Below are 16,392 nucleotides of genomic sequence, written 5' to 3'. Positions count from 1 at the left end.
CACCCGTTGGATCTGCAAATTAAAAAATCCAACGGTTCATGTTATGAAATTGTTACTTACATCAAATGTAAGTTAAGCGCTGCCCTTTACATAATAATATAAAATACATAACTTTTGTACAGTTATTTAATGAAAATTCAACAGTTGTGAAAATAAAAGCACGCGACACATGCGACAAAGACAGGCTGCATCCATAGTACAAGGCCAGATGCCGCTCCTTGTAATCTGCTTCGAATAAAAGCAACGAGACTCAAACCAGCACAACCAATTTGTTACGTAACAAGTTCCCACATTTGGACGGTAGCGTTTTAAAAACCCTCGACTCCACATCAGTCAAAAAGTAGAATAAATCAACGGTGATCCATACATACTGCAACTGTACAAAAATTGTTGTTTACTCGGCGTTACACTTGATCAGATCCACAATATACATGATTTTTTATGAACAGGTAGAAGGGTGCCCGTACGGCACGTGTCGTTCAGCGTGTAGGTAGTTCGCTAATTCGTTCCCGCTAAAGTGCACAAACTACCACTCACATCCGACTCATTTTTCGGATTTCTTTTAAAAATTTATTTTAAAAAAAAAGTTCTCGTTGATATAAATACTCGAACAAGTTCGCGTCTAACACCAAATCGACATTCAAGCTTCAAGCGTTGTGTTCTCCGCTTCCTACCTGCTCAGAAAAATATATCTGTTGCGCTGTCGTTTTTGCCTATTTTCGAAAGGTATTTTCGTTTAGTTAATTTGATATCTGATATGCTATGAAATTGATTTGAATTTGATCTTGCAATGTGGATCTGTCAGACTTGTCGTTTTGGTGAAAATCAGGCCTGAGAAATGGCACGCAAGAAGATCAGAGAGTATGATTCGAAGAGATTGTTGAAGGAGCACTTCCAGAGGCTCTCTGGTCGCGAGTTGCCTATCAAATCCGCACAAGTGAGTGCAGTTTAATGGCTTTTCGACTTTCGGATGTTTTTTGATTGATTTTGAGCCTCTGTTGTGTACTCGTTGTAATGTGTTACTTGTAAGTTTCGAATTTTGTTGAGTTCTTAAAATTTTTGAGGATATTGTGTCTATATCCATGATTTAGATTTTAACTTTAGCTGTTACTTTATTTGCCTGCATGATTCAGTTTCATGTAGAGATTTATAAAAATCTGTTATATGAAGCTAGATCCATTTGGATTAGAAGCATCTCTACATATTGGTCTTTTATGATTTAGGTCTATTTAAAAGAATTAGTAAAATCTTGGATTGGTGATTTGTGTCATGGCAGTTGTGGTTATGTTGTTTTATATATTGAGTTTCGACAGTGTGTTTTTGTCCTTTAGGTTACCGAGTCAACTAATTTCGATGAGCTGGCACAAAAGGAACCCTGGCTTACATCATGTAAACTAGTTGTGAAACCCGACATGTTGTTTGGAAAGCGTGGGAAGAGTGGTTTGGTTGCTTTAAATCTGGATTTAGCTCAAGCTGCTACTTTTGTGAAAGAGTGCCTTGGGAAAGAGGTATATTTCTGCTGGAATCATAGTTTTCATAATGTTTTTCCGTTTCAGCTAAGACTTTTTCGTTTGTTTTGTTAGCTGTACATGACACTAAAGCATTGAGCTTACACTTTACTATCTTGTTTTGCAGATGGAGATGAGTGGATGTAAAGGACCTATAACAACATTCATCATTGAACCTTTCATCCCGCACAATGAGGAGTTTTACCTTAATATTGTCTCAGAGCGACTTGGATGCAGCGTAAGCTTTTCAGAATGCGGAGGAATTGAAATTGAGGAGAACTGGGATAAGGTATTTAGGAATGTAACTTTTTTTTTTTTTTTTTCTGTTAGCCATATTATGTTTTGTCTTTTATCTCCTGCATTAATTACCCTGCAGAATCATAATATTAGAATGGTGTTATCTTTTGTCCAGGTTAAGACTATCTTTGTCCCAACAGGTGCATGCCTTGCTTCTGAAACCTCGGCTCCGCTTGTTGCTACCCTTCCCTTGGAGGTAATTGATCTAGTTGGTTATTTCTGCTCCTTGGTTATCCTTTCCTGAACTTTAAGTCCTCAATGCTGCTTTATTCCCACGCTCTTCCCCCAAATAGCATTAGACAAACAATTACGTATAATGAGTTTCCTTAGATATTTAGCCAAAACAGAAGCAAGTATTAAAGGAATAAGTATTATATGGGATACCCATTATGATTTCAAAATATTATTTGTCCAAAAGAAGATCCCCTTTGTCTATAAGTCCCTTTCTCTCCAATATTTATAAACCAAAATAAAAAGAAAATCAGTTCCTGATGTAGCTTAGTGCACCATCAATGTAATATATCATACATACTTTTCAATCACTTAACTCATTACCACCGAAAGCTTGTTTACTCTTTGTTGACACTCAATGATTTTAGGATATATTTTGAAATAAGTAACATGAATTATGCTTGTGTAACCAGATCAGAGGAGAGATTCAGGAGTTCATTAAATCAGTTTTCACTCTTTTTCAAGGTACTTTATAGATGTTTGACTAGTTCATGGTATTCAGAATCTGCAATGATAAATATATTCATTGCTAGAATTGGCCATTAACTTCCCAAGTTTGTATTTGCTAGATCTTGACTTCACTTTCCTTGAGATGAATCCTTTTACATTGGTTGATAGAAAGCCTTATCCATTGGATATGAGAGGAGAGCTGGATGACACTGCTGCTTTCAAGAACTTCAAAAAGTATATTCTTTTCCATGAGTATTTCCCACATAAAATGCTTGGTACTAACTAGTGTATTTAACATGCACCTTGTCACATTTGGTATCCTCTAATGACACTTTGCTTTTGGCAGGTGGGGCAATATTGAATTTCCCTTGCCGTTTGGAAGAGCAATGAGTGCTACAGAAAGCTTTATACATGATCTAGATGAAAAGGTACCACAGCTTGATATATGCCTGACCTCTACATGAAATCTGCTCTCTCTTTTGATCACCTTGTTTCAAGGAAAATTTTGAGTCATATATATTAAGTTTTCTCGTTTCTTTGTGATAAATTAACATTCTTAACTTATCCAAGTCAACCTGAATCCATAATTGAGTGTTGAGAATTATGTTAACTGTATAGATTTCGTCCAAATATCTGCTTGTCTGTGGTTCTAGTTTCTATTGTCTGAATTTTAATCATTGAATAATCCTTGCTGATCTGCTTGTGTGTTCCTTTATAACAACTCTATAAATTGCAATTTTTTTTCTTTTAATAGCTTCATCCTGTGAACCTTACATAAAGTTTATAACATTTTCTATATTTTGCTTGCAGACAAGTGCATCTTTGAAATTCACAGTTTTGAACCCAAAAGGACGAATCTGGACTATGGTAGCTGGAGGAGGTGCAAGTGTCATCTATGCTGATACGGTATGGGTTCTCATTCTAGTCAGGGGAGAGGATTAAATTTTCTGTTAACAATGAGTGTTTTCTCATCCCAATAGCTTTTAATTTGTTTATGAATGATTATTGCCGAATCAGGTTGGAGATCTTGGCTATGCCTCAGAGCTCGGTAACTATGCAGAATACAGTGGAGCACCCAACGAGGGGGAGGTCTTGCAATATGCCAGAGTTGTAATTGATGTATGGACATCTCCTCTTGGTTTTAGTCTTGTAGTGATATATAGTACTCTACAGGTGGCACTTCATTTTATTACTTGTGACCGACTAATGCTAACTCTTGCATACTTAGTGAATGCTTAAATAGGAAGGAAATAAAAGGCTGCCAAATGTTAGATGAACATTTGGAACATATTTTAAGATGTTTAATCAGACACCTTCTTTGCTGTGCAACTAAACACATAATTGTTTTGCAGTGTGCAACTGCAGATCCTGATGGTCGCAAGAGAGCCCTTGTGATTGGAGGAGGAATAGCTAACTTCACTGATGTTGCAGCTACATTCAATGGCATAATCCAAGCCCTGAAGGAAAAGGTAGATTGTTGGGCTTAATTACTTCATCACTTTCATTTTTGACGTGGAAAATTCATGACGAAATTTTTATTGCTCAGGAATCGAAGCTGAAAGCAGCAAGAATGCACCTATATGTGAGGAGAGGAGGTCCTAATTACCAGAGGGGCCTTGCAAAAATGCGAGCACTCGCAGAGGAAATTGGCCTTCCCATTGAGGTATATTTGACCTAAAATTTTCAGAACATATCCTCTCTACCTGTGATTGACAAATGAAAATAACCTCTCTTCTTATAGGTTTATGGGCCCGAAGCAACAATGACTGGCATATGCAAACAGGCTATTGAGTGCATTAGCGCTGCTGCATGAGCTATCAACTCCTTTCTTCAATGCTTCACACTCACGCCATTGTCATTGCAAATTTCTAGTATCCATCATCATTACTTTGTACCAATTTTGCTGTATCAGATACCTCAGTATGTAATGTTAGTTCAAAATATGGTTAATGAGGATGAAAAACTGATCTCTGTCTGTAGTGTCACCATAATAAAAGATTTAAGTAGCCTTCTAACTCGTATTGGTCTTCATGCTTGAATGAATGTGTGGTCTGTTTGCTTGTTTACATACCTTGTAAGCCCCGTTGGCTTTATCTTTTCACAAATCACAGGTGGCTCATGGCGCGTGGCTGTTCGGCAGAAACTGCGCAACCTTTAAGATTAAACACCCACATTACTTTTTTTTTTTTTTTTAAAATTCGGTTATACAGAAGAAGATTGTTACTTATATTTCATCACATATTATAATTAATATTTACAATCAAATTATACAATTGAAACTTCCTCATGTTGTATATATCAATGTTTTGAATCACTGTCTACTATTTAGATTTTTTTTAAATCCTCTTTAATATTTGAAGGGTGTTTATTTCATTCATATTTCGTAAGAAAAAGATTATTTCCACTCATTTATTTGATAATTCAGAGATAGTTGAAACTAAACTCTATAAAATTTTTATGAAGGCTTAAATTCTTGCTCTCACTATTATAAGTGTAAAGGTTCTTTTATTGAACCAAAAACTCAATGGTAAATGCGTATATTACTTAATCACAAACGTGAATTCATTTTGCTGGTACAACAATTTGGTTTATTTACGAATCACACGGAGGTCCTATTATTTTAGTATCCACTACAGCTTTTATAATTTATTGCTACTAATTTAAAACGACGTGTTTGCCTTTCTTATATGATCTGAACTTTCCTTCATCTTATGTTCGCATTGAGGCCCACTGTTATGTACCTTCTTCATTTACCTTTTTTTTCTTTTTTTTTTCCTTCTCCTTTTTTCACTTTGTTTAGTAGATGATGAAAATAAATTGTTGTAAAAGGTTTATGGGAGGCAACAACAGCTGCAACTGGCGTCATCCCACTTTGAACGAGTAGCATTGCAATGGTAGAAACAAAGGGCTAGGCACTTGCGTAAAGTCAAGTGTTTACAGGATCCCAACTCGGAAAATTTGGGCACACCGAATTTGACCGAAGTAAACTATTATCGTGCTAGCCTATCTAGCGAAGTGTGTAACAACTTTTAGAACAAGCAAAAGACGAATCAGAATATTTTTGATTGATTGTTTTATTGAGGGTCTTGTGAATATAATTCGTATAGATGGAAAAATATATGAAAACCCATCTCTTTATCTCCTATCTTTGGACTTGCTCGACTTGTGGAAAATTTTTAAATCTAAAATAAGGAAATTCAGTCCAAGTTTGCGGCGTCTCAACCAAAGCAAGAAATCATTTTCTTTTTTTTTTCCCCATAAATTAGGGGAACCTACTAGAGTTATAGATATTTTTCTAATGTCCATGGTTAGCATTCTACTTTCTTTTTTAGCCACGAAAACAAGCTTGCAGCATCACAAATCAATTTCAAAATCTAACCAAGAAATGGACTCTTCTGTACCTTTCTGTAACTGTAAGTGTTAAAACAAATAACTTCTTACACTACTTACCACATCATGTGTTTAGAAAATATAGTAAAAAAACATAGAAAGAATATTTTTGTGTTGCTCAGAGTCCGGATCTAAGAGATGACAACACTTGAAAAATATAAAAATCATAAATTATTTTGACTAATTTTTCTCATATATGACTGAGAGAAACCGGGATTTTGGATTCATATAAACTCATAAAATAATTAAATACAGACAAGAGAATTAGAGTGGTCTTTGTAAATAGAGGCAGGCTCCAGTCTGATTTGTGAAAATTTTAAGTATAATCCTTTGTTTGATCTTTTTGTCTAAAATGTATCCAAGCTATTGAAGGTTTTCTGAGCCTCCATACACGAACCGTACACTCGTTGTGTGGAAAATGACATCTAATCCCATCTTTATCCTTTCATTTATTTTCTTCAATGAGATATATATATATATATATATATATATTGATCTTTTATTTATGAGACGGTTCCCAACCTCATCTTCCTCTCAGCGTATATGCGAGCAGAAATGAGTTGAGTTGTACTGATAACTTCACATTAAGGTAGCGTTTACTTTTTGGATTGGATTGGGAATCCTGAGGAGTGGGAATCCTAGGATTGGGAGTGTGAATCCTAGGATTGGGAGTGTGGAGTGGGAGTAGGAGTAGGTTGTTTACTTACACTGGAATGGAAGTATGGATTAGAGATCAGAATCCAATTTATGTGTTTACTTTGTCTTGGATTGGGAGTAAATAGTTTCAAATTACAATTTTATCCTTATTTAAAGAATTATAGTTTTTAATTACAAAACTAATAAAAAATATATTTAATGAATAATATTTATTTTATTATATTTTTCTAAATTTATTATAATTATTAATATTCTTAATTATGAACAATAAATTATTAATTTTAATACAAAATGAAACCTTATTTTATTTTATTTTATATAATTATATTAAATTTATTATTATATAAAATAATAATATAATATTATTTAGTACAAAATTAATATTTTCTTAGAATAAACTATTTATTATTATTAATATTAAATAAATATAATACTATTATTTTTAAAATAAATATAATAATATTACATTTATTAATTCTCTATTAATATAATAATATTATTTTAAAATAATTTTAACTTAGAATCAATGCAAATTATTATTTAGTTAAATATAATATTATTATTCAAATAAATATAATAATATTATTCAAATAAATATAATAATATTTATTTTATTTTATTAATTATAAAATATTAAATTAAATTAAATAAAAAAATAAAAAGGGTAAAAAAGGGAGAGGTGGGAGTGGATTCCCACTCCCACCTCCCCCAATGGGAGTCCCACTCCCACTCCCCACTCCAAAAATGGGTGGGGCCCACGGAGTGGGATTCCCACTCCCTTCCCATTTAGAGGAAGTAAACGCTGGAGTGGGAGGAATCCACACTCCTCACTCCCACTCCAGCAAGTAAACACAACATAAATATCTATCCATGCATGCACCATGCACATGCTCTAATTAAATATCCCAAGCTCTTAAAATCGACGAGAGCGATGTCACAATTCGGGATGGTAAAAATCTCTACGGAGATGGGTACCTTCGGAAATTTTTCCTATTTAGAGAGGGTATAGAGCTAATTTTATACTTATTTTCTTATTCGGAGAATGGACAGAGAAATTTTTTTACCAAATTTCTTATTCGAGGAGGGGACGGGGATGGGGTGGAATCCCCATCCCCTACCCATTTCCCTATTTCCTCATTTTAATTTTTAATTTTATTTTAATTTTTTAAAATTACTAGTAAATAAATAATAAAATTTAAATTATAAAATTATAAATATTGGTAAAAATAAAATAAAAATTAAAATATTTATATTATTAAACTTTTGGGCCTAATTAACTAATTAAAGTTCTAAATTTTTATTTAGGACATTAAAAAGACCGAGTAGATTCTATTAGCCCAAATTTTTTTAATTTTAATATTCTTTAAATATTTTAAACTTAAATCTATTTTTTTTTAGATGTTATAATTGCCCACAGCGAATCACAATTTTAATATCTAATCTAATCTAATATAATATTTGCTCTTAATTTGCTCCGATTTAACTATTTTATTGTAAAGAAAATAGTCCACATTTATAAAGTGCCCACGCCACCATTGAAAAAGTTAATTTTGAATCTAAATTCGATTTTATTTGTAACAATTTTGTATTAGATTATTAATTTGTTCATGATAGTTTGTAAAAGAAGTTTGTCTCCCTTACATGCTGCGTTACTTACTAATTTAATGTATATGACTTTTGTAATGGATATTAATGTAAGATATACTTCGAACTTTACTTTTATTTGAATTTTTTATTTTAATATAATTAACTCAAAATCGAAAACAAAAAAAAATGTATTAGTTATTTGGGGATCGGTAACTCTCGGAGATCCCCTGTTATTATTCGGGGAGGGATTTAAGATTCTCTCAAATAATTCTGACAAGGACGGGAAGGGGACGAAAACATAGGTAAAATATCAAGAATGGGTACGGGGAGATTGGTCCCCTCTCCTCCTCTCCCCATTACTATCCCTAGTCACAATTCCGAAGTAATAATATTCCGGCGGATTCTATCTAAGTAGTAGGTAACATGATATCCGTCAACCAATTGGATTACGAAGATTTTCAAATCCATTTGGTTTTTCAAAATTTTGATCCTAAAATTCTCTCTTTCCTAAGACGACTGCCGAGAAAAGAGAATCCAAACACAAAAGCAAAGTTAAAATTTTCTAAAGTCCACGAAACCGTAATTAATTCTTATGGGTATCACTGTCGACGTCCCTGGGGCCTGGGCGAATCCAAAATTTGATTTAATTCCAATTTCCAAGTCACGTGGCAACAACACAATAAAGTAGCAGATAAGGAGGACATACATTAAAATGCCCTTGACAACCCAGGCCAGGTGGGTCCGTCCACTGAAACTTGTTGCTCAAAATTGTTTCAAATTAAATTGACGTGCCCCAGTTTCAAGATTAAGCCTAATCTCAAACACAAAAAAATCAAACAGTGGTCCAAAATTCACGCAGTTGGATTGCAAATGTAAACCCGCTGAAAGCGACGCCGTAATCGAAATTGGCACGATGCCCCGAAACACTACATAATAATACACGATACACCATTAAATATTTATGTTGAATTCGCGCGTGATATTACACATAAAATCGGGATGATAAATATTTCCCTGTAAAATAAATTCATTGAACTCATTTTTATTTATCATCTGTAATTTTTGCGTGTAAATTATAATACAAAAAAATAGGAGAATAAAATTATATGTTTGTTAATATATAATTCACTTCGAGTACTATAACAGGGGCCGTCGTATTGTGATGGTACCTAAAATAAAATAGATAAATGAAAATTTAATAGAATATGCCTCATGTGTTTACTCTTAGTAAATAATTCAGAGTTATTTTGAAATAAGGTTAATGCGAGTTTGAAGTGTCGCTGTTCAGTTTGCATGAATATATGATGCATTTGCTTAATGTAGTTATTATTTGACTCGAGTGGAATCCTAGTGCTTCAATATTAAATCAATGACACAATAAAATAAAGCCAGGAACATAGGGGTTTGTTACCCCTTTTTTTGGAAAATTTATAAAAATAACCATAAAATTTTTATTATTTTCACAATTAACCCTCTCAACGTTTTTCTATCAACATTAGCCAAACACATGCTTTTCTTCCCAAATTACCCTTCTTTACAAACCAAAAGCAACATTCTTTCTCCCATTTCGTCAAACCAAAGGCAGCTTCCACTCTTGAATCATCAACCAACGGCAACGGCAAAAGGCAACGATAAAAAGTGAAATCCAATCATAATTTATCCGGATCCAACACTAATCGGCATCACATAGTGGTATGAGTTATTTTCTTGATCGTGAGTTTGACTGAACTGCGGATGATTTCGTGGGTGAATCTAGCGACAGGGAGCCTGTCGCACCAAAAGCCAGATTCATTATAATTAACTATTAATTTGATAGGGCTGAAATAATTTATTCTTTTTATAATTTCAGGCTTAATGGATTCAGTTGTACTTGAATTGTGTTACGATGATTGGTGGGAGACATTAGAGGATGGGCGTATGAAGTATGTCAATGGTAAAAATAGAGCTTTTTTGGTTTGGAAAAATTATCTTTTTGATCAATTATTGGCAAGAGTATACGATGTGTTACAAATTAATCTTAATGAATATAGTATCACAATGAAGACAACTTTGAGGTCTAGTAACACATTATATCGTGTATGTGCACTGCCCATGGATATATTTGATGATGAAATGGTGAGGGCTGTGTTACATATGGCATCCGACGTAGCTAATTTTGGATGCATTCCTATATTCGTTACCACATCACCTCGAGTTCCGAGTGAAGGTATTGAGCCACATGTCGAAATTGATTTGACAGTGATTTTTTCTTGCATTTAGTACTCTGTCCGCAAAATAAAACAGCGCAATCTTTAATGCGTCAATATCGTCCATTTCCTCGAATTTCAACTCCTTAAATATTGCATTAAATTCGTTCACATTAATCTTACGATGCACACCACCAAAATACGTATTCCGTAACCTCTGCTCCATTTCATCATTTTTTTTATTGGTATCAACACCAAATGAAAGTCCAGTAACCAAGCACCATTCGACAATTGACAAGCGAATCAAATGCTCACCAATTTGAAACCATAACTGATCATCACGACTATCTTCTTCATGAGCCACTTGCCTCAGTAAAAGATTGTGCAAAATTACCCCACTAAATGAAAAACTTCGACACTCCAAGAAATGCCTAAATATATCTTGTTTGAACATACTCAACTGCCGCTTTGTTAATTTTCCCTCGATGGCTTTTACGACTGAGGATAACTTACACATGCTAGAAATTCGACCAGGAAAGTGATCAGCATAACGAAAATACATCTTGCCTACTTCGATATCCGGTGATTTTGATTTCGCCATGTATCTGTAATATTTATAAAATTATTACATTACGTTTACAGAAAAAAAAAATTGACTCGTTAAAAAAAAAGGACATTCTAAAAATTGGTGCGACAGTGGGGCGCGCGCGCCCTGCCCCCCTCCCTCTCCACCCCCAAAATTAAGCCACAACACTTCAAAATCGAAAAACAAGACTCCCAAACACCATTAACCACCACAAACACCACCACCGCCACCACCACCACCACCATTATTCTCAAGCTATAACTAATATTATTCTAAAATCTCATTTTAAATTAATGAAAATAAGAAAAATGACTAGCCTAGGTTTTGTTGAAGGTTGTACATCGTAGATCGGATGCCGGTGAGAGATGGAGCCGCCGCCGATGAGGGTTGATGTCGCCGCCGATGATGGGAGTTGAATCGGTTTGGGAGAGATGAGTGAAAGGGAGTGTTGGAGGAGAGATGAAGGAGGGGTATTTTGGTCTCAAAAGTTGTTTGATGGCTAATGTTGATAGAAATATTTTTGGGGGGTTAAGATGAAAAAAATCAAAACTTTAATGGTTATTACTGTAAATTTCTCCCTTTTTTTGGAAAATTTATAAAAATAACCATAAAATTTTTGCTATTTTCACAATTAATCCTCTCAACTTTTTTCTATCAACATTAGCCAAACACACGCTTTTCTTCCTAAATTACCCTTCTTTACAAACCAAAAGCAACATTCTTTCTCCCCTTTCGTCAAACCAAATGCAGCTTTCCACTCTTGAATCATCAACCAATGGCGACGACAAAAGGCAACGATAAAAGTGAAATCCGATTATAATATATCCGAATCCAACACTAATCGGCATCACATAGTGGTATGAGTTATTTTCTGAACTTGCTCGAGAGTTTCAGTGAACTGCCAGTCGTGGGTGAATCTGGCGACAGGTGCCTGTCGCACCAAGCTTCGTGCGGCAGGCAGCCTGTCGCCAAATTCACCCACGACTTGCAGTTCACTAAAACTCTCGAGCAAGTTCAGAAAATAACTTATACCACTACGTATTAATGAAAATAAATAAAATAGCTAACCTAGGTTTTATTGAAGACTATAAATGGTAGATCGGACGCCGATGAGGGATGAAGCCGCCGTCGACGAGGGCTAATGTTACCGCCGATGATGGGAGTTTGTTCGGTTTGGGAGAGATGGGTGAAAGAGAGTGTTGGGGGAGAGATGAGAGAGAGGTGTATTTTGGTCTTAAAAATTCTTTTATGGCTAATGTTGATAGAAATTTGTTTAGGGGGTTAAGATGAAAAAAGTCAAAATTTTTATAGCTATTAGTGTAAATTTCCTTTTTTTTTGTCTTTTACAAAATAGACTGTTGCAAGATGCTCAAATTTTCGACTGTTTTCAAATGTTTCACACTTTCACCATTAAAATCCCACCATGCTTCCAAAAAGGCCAAAAGCAAAAAGATATCACTTGAAGTTGACACGTGGCAGTAATATCATGGAACGTAGTACCACAAAACTTATCCATCACCCATAATAAAACCCCGTGCCCCAAGACCCATTGCACATGCACGCAATAACAGCTGTACTGTACACTGTACACTTAGCCAATCATATAACAAATTTTGAAAAGTAAGAAAGCGGTAGTTTTTTTAAAATATGATTTTGAAAATTATTTTTATACCCAATATAATTTTATATATATTCTTGTGCATATTATAAAAATTTAAAATAATTTTTAATATTTAAACAAATAAAATTATTAAATTTAAAAAGTATTATTATTGTCAACTACATCGAGATAATCAAATAAAAAATAAATTAATAGTATTAGTAATCAATTATTATATATACATGATAAAAAAATAATTTTATATATAAGTTTATAAATGTGTAAATAAATTTTATTCAATATCACGTATACTTTAGTTATTTATATTATCACAACAGTTTAACTACAAGATTTACCAAACATGTACAATTGCTTTTAAAACGCGCAGTGCTTTTAAAAATAAATTTTACTAAGTGTTTAATTGATTCTCTTCACAGTTGATTATTTCTACAGGACAGCTAATAACAATTATTTTAAAAGATGCAGCATTACCAAAATAGCCCTCACTAATATAGTCAAATTAATATTTTTCTTATTAACTAATATATAGTAAAACTATATATATATGGGTCCGCCTAAGTTACGTTAAACGTAACTTACGGCTTGGCTGTGAAATTTCATCCAACCCCCCATATTCGCTGTTATTTATATTATATTCATAAATATTATAAAATTTTTTGATTTAAAAATTTTCATTTAACCCCTTACACTCAATTTTATTTTATTAAAATCTTAGAGTATGAATTCGCCCCCTATAATTTTAAATTCTCAAAATAACCTCATTTAATTAAAAATTTTAATTATTATTAATTGAATTATAATTATAATTATTATTTTATTATAATCATAAATATATTTATATTTTTTAAATAGATTATTATTATTATTAATCACAAGAATAAAAAGTATTACAATTAATTAATCTATTAACAATAATTAATAATAATTTTTATTAAATTAATAATAATTAACGATAATTATTATTAATAATTAATTTTTGAAAATTAACGATAATTGTTCAGAGTCCTAGGAATGCCAATGCCCACCTAGGCTTAGCTAGCAAAGTAGCAACATACCCTCATCACTGATATTAATTGCAGTACTACTTAGTGCCATAATTGTCCAAGTCCTTGTTAGTTTTGAGAAACGTGTGTTTCTGATTTTGTTAAATCTCTTGTTTGGTTAACAAGAAAGCTATTGCTTTAATTTCTTTTGCAGCCAGAAGTGAATGCATACAGTATGATATAAATATCAGGCAACTTGTTCAGAGTCAGTCACAATCTATTAACGATAATTGTTAATTATTATTATTATTCAAAAATTAATTATTAATAATAATTATCGTTAATTATTATTATTATTATTAACAATTTAATAAAAAATATTATTAATTATTGTTAATAGATTAATTAATTGTAATACTTTTTATTCTTGTTATTAATAATAACAATAATCTATTTAAAAAATATAAATATATTTATAATTATAATAAAATAATAGTTATAATTATAATTCAATTAATAATAATTAAATAAGGTTATTTTGAGAATTTAAAATTATAGGGGGCAAATTCGTACTCTAGGACTTCAATAAAATAAAATTGAGTGTAAGGGGTTAAATGAAATTTTCTAAATAAAAAATTATTATAATATTCATGAATATAATATAAATAACAGTGAATATGGGGGGCTGGATGAAATTTCACAGCCAGGCCGTAAGGTACGTTTAACGTAACTTAGGCGGACCCTATATATATATATATTATTTACTAACTATAATTGATTATAAATATAGATATGATTTTTTTTTAATTATTTAGCTTAATGGCTATCCGATCACCTCTCCATCCATATGAGAACATTGCGCTGCAACCTATTATAATAATTTTTAAAAAAAAAATTTTTTCCAACACGCTAACCTCACTCCCAATTTCATGTACTAAACAAAACGTTTTTTTTTTTTTATATATAAATTTCACTTTTAAATTTGGTGCACGAGAAAATTAATTTTTATGCACAATTTAAACATTTAACATTAATCGTTTTCACTGCAAGAGGTGATCAAACCAACTGTTTTTATACTCTAATGGCACTTTATATATATATATATATATATATATATATATAATGAATACTAACAATTGAGCAGCATAAATGAGTGTATATATGTTATCTACTTGTCTTGAATTAGAATTTCCGTCATAATATAAATATAAATATGTAAGTGGAAAAAAAAATCTATTAAGTGTAATATTAGGTAAGTGTTAACATGACATAACGTGTATGTTTGTTCAACCCACTTTAAGAATCGTGTAATTGAAAATTTTTATAATACATCAGAATTACTATATCAGATATATAATAAATAAATAATATTATAATATATATTTATTTATTTTAAAAAATTATTATATAAGTGATTATTATATTAAATTTAATTATACTGTGCATGAATTAATTGGATTACGTCATAAATTTTTTTCACGCCACTCCCCCTCTATAAAGTCAAAGAAGAAGAGGATTTGCTGAAACGAAGAATACAATCGAAAATGGATAAACAAGCAGCGGCCCCAGAAGGTGATAGTGGCAGCAATACTAATAATAGTATTGTCCATGGAGACATCTTAGAGGCCATACTGTCGCAGGTGCCACTGATCGACCTCGCCTCTGCTTGTTACGTGTCTAGATCATGGAACCGCGCCGTCTTCTCTTCTCTCCGTCGCGTCAACAAAATCAAGCCTTGGCTGCTGCTGCATACGCAGTCGCAGAGAACTATGGCCCCCTACCTCACAACCGCGCACGCTTACGATGCCCGCTCCCACGTGTGGATCGAAATCAAGAACAATCAACCCTCGTCCTTCGACTTCCTCCTCCGCTCCTCCCATTCCACGCTTCTCTACACCCTCTCGCCTTCCAAGCTCTCCTTCTCCTTTGACCCCCTCCATCTCGCCTGGCACCACGTGGACGCCCCTCGCGTGTGGAGGACCGACCCCGTTGTCGCCTTGGTCGGAGACAAAATAGTCGTCGCCGGCGGGGCCTGCGACTTCGAAGACGACCCGCTGGCCGTGGAGATGTACAGCGTCGACACTCGCACGTGGGAAATCTGCCAAAGCATGCCAGCCGTTCTCAAAGACTCAGCTGCCTCAACTTGGCTGTCGGTTGCGGTAAATTCTCGTCAACTTTACGTGACTGAGAAGTACTCGGGCGTTACGGTCTCATTCGACCCCAGTACTAAGGGCTGGTCCGGACCGTTCCATTTACGTCAATTTGATCACGAGAAGAAGGTATTTTATTCCGTGATCACGTTTGCAAACGACCGTTTGATTGCGGTGGGGCTCACTGGGGAAGCTGAGGACGTCAAGAGTTTAAAGATATGGCAGGTAAATATAAAAGGGGGGTCGTTGGAAGAGTTGAAGGAGATAGGTGAGATGCCAAAAGCGCTTTTGGAGAAGCTGAAAGGGAATGAAGAGATCTGCAGTGGAAGTGGAAGCGCTTCTCTAACTAGCGTCAGTGTAACGTCGATGGGAGATTCAGTGTACTTGAATAATCCTTCAAATTCCGAAAATTTGGTGCTTTGCGAGATTGGTGAATGCGGTGATGACGAGTGTAAATGGAGTGAAATAAAGAATGTGGTGGTGGACGGGGAAGATGCTAAAATAAAGGGCAGGTTAATTTTGACGTGTTCTAGCGTCGGCATCGGAGATTTGCAGAGGGCTTTGCTGCATGAAAATCCAAGATCTGTATACTTCAAACAAATTCAATGACCTCTTCTTCTGAGTCCCGCACATCTCACTTATTGTATTTTTTTTTTCTTTCTTTCTTTTTTTTACACGTTTGCTGCTCTGTTTTAATATTTCAGATTTAATATGTTGAGTGACTACATTTTAGTCTTTTAGTATTT

The 16,392-nt window shown here is 33.7% G+C and overlaps 2 protein-coding genes across 3 annotated transcripts; both read left to right on the top strand.

Annotated features, from left to right (window-relative positions):
• Nucleotides 1-558: 558 nt before the first annotated feature.
• On the top strand, nt 559-4,505 carry LOC102626909 (ATP-citrate synthase alpha chain protein 1). Of its 2 annotated transcripts, none has more exons than XM_006483839.4 (13): nt 559-726; nt 806-937; nt 1,332-1,508; nt 1,636-1,797; nt 1,921-2,001; nt 2,450-2,501; nt 2,606-2,720; nt 2,833-2,914; nt 3,297-3,392; nt 3,504-3,605; nt 3,839-3,955; nt 4,033-4,149; nt 4,228-4,505. In XM_006483839.4, exons 2-13 carry the CDS (start codon nt 839-841, stop codon nt 4,297-4,299), a joined length of 1,272 nt encoding a protein of 423 aa, XP_006483902.1. In that variant the 5' UTR covers nt 559-726; nt 806-838; the 3' UTR covers nt 4,300-4,505. The 2 variants fall into 2 exon arrangements, with proteins under 2 accessions (XP_006483902.1, XP_006483903.1); XM_006483840.3 differs by having other exon boundaries at nt 560-726; nt 830-937.
• Nucleotides 4,506-15,002: 10,497 nt separating this feature from the next.
• Nucleotides 15,003-16,389, top strand: LOC102627378 (F-box/kelch-repeat protein At1g23390). The gene has a single exon (XM_006483841.3). The coding sequence runs from the start codon at nt 15,041-15,043 to the stop codon at nt 16,253-16,255; it is 1,215 nt and encodes a 404-aa protein (XP_006483904.1). The 5' UTR covers nt 15,003-15,040; the 3' UTR covers nt 16,256-16,389.
• The last annotated feature ends 3 nt before the right edge of the window (nt 16,390-16,392 follow it).

The sequence above is a fragment of the Citrus sinensis genome, chromosome 4 (assembly GCF_022201045.2).
Source record: "Citrus sinensis cultivar Valencia sweet orange chromosome 4, DVS_A1.0, whole genome shotgun sequence".
NCBI lineage: Eukaryota > Viridiplantae > Streptophyta > Magnoliopsida > Sapindales > Rutaceae > Citrus > Citrus sinensis.
Note: the sequence above shows the minus strand (reverse complement) of the source record. Positions and strands in the feature narration are given on the sequence as shown.

Excerpts from the sequence above, each read along its gene's own strand:
- LOC102626909 (XM_006483839.4), top strand. The coding sequence starts at position 839 with ATGGCACGCAAGAAGATCAGAGAGTATGATTCGAAGAGATTGTTGAAG. Across the intron at positions 3,606-3,838 it reads ATGCCAGAGTTGTAATTGAT|TGTGCAACTGCAGATCCTGA; the intron begins GTATGGACATCT and ends ATTGTTTTGCAG. Across the intron at positions 3,956-4,032 it reads TCCAAGCCCTGAAGGAAAAG|GAATCGAAGCTGAAAGCAGC; the intron begins GTAGATTGTTGG and ends TTTATTGCTCAG.
- LOC102627378 (XM_006483841.3), top strand. The coding sequence starts at position 15,041 with ATGGATAAACAAGCAGCGGCCCCAGAAGGTGATAGTGGCAGCAATACT.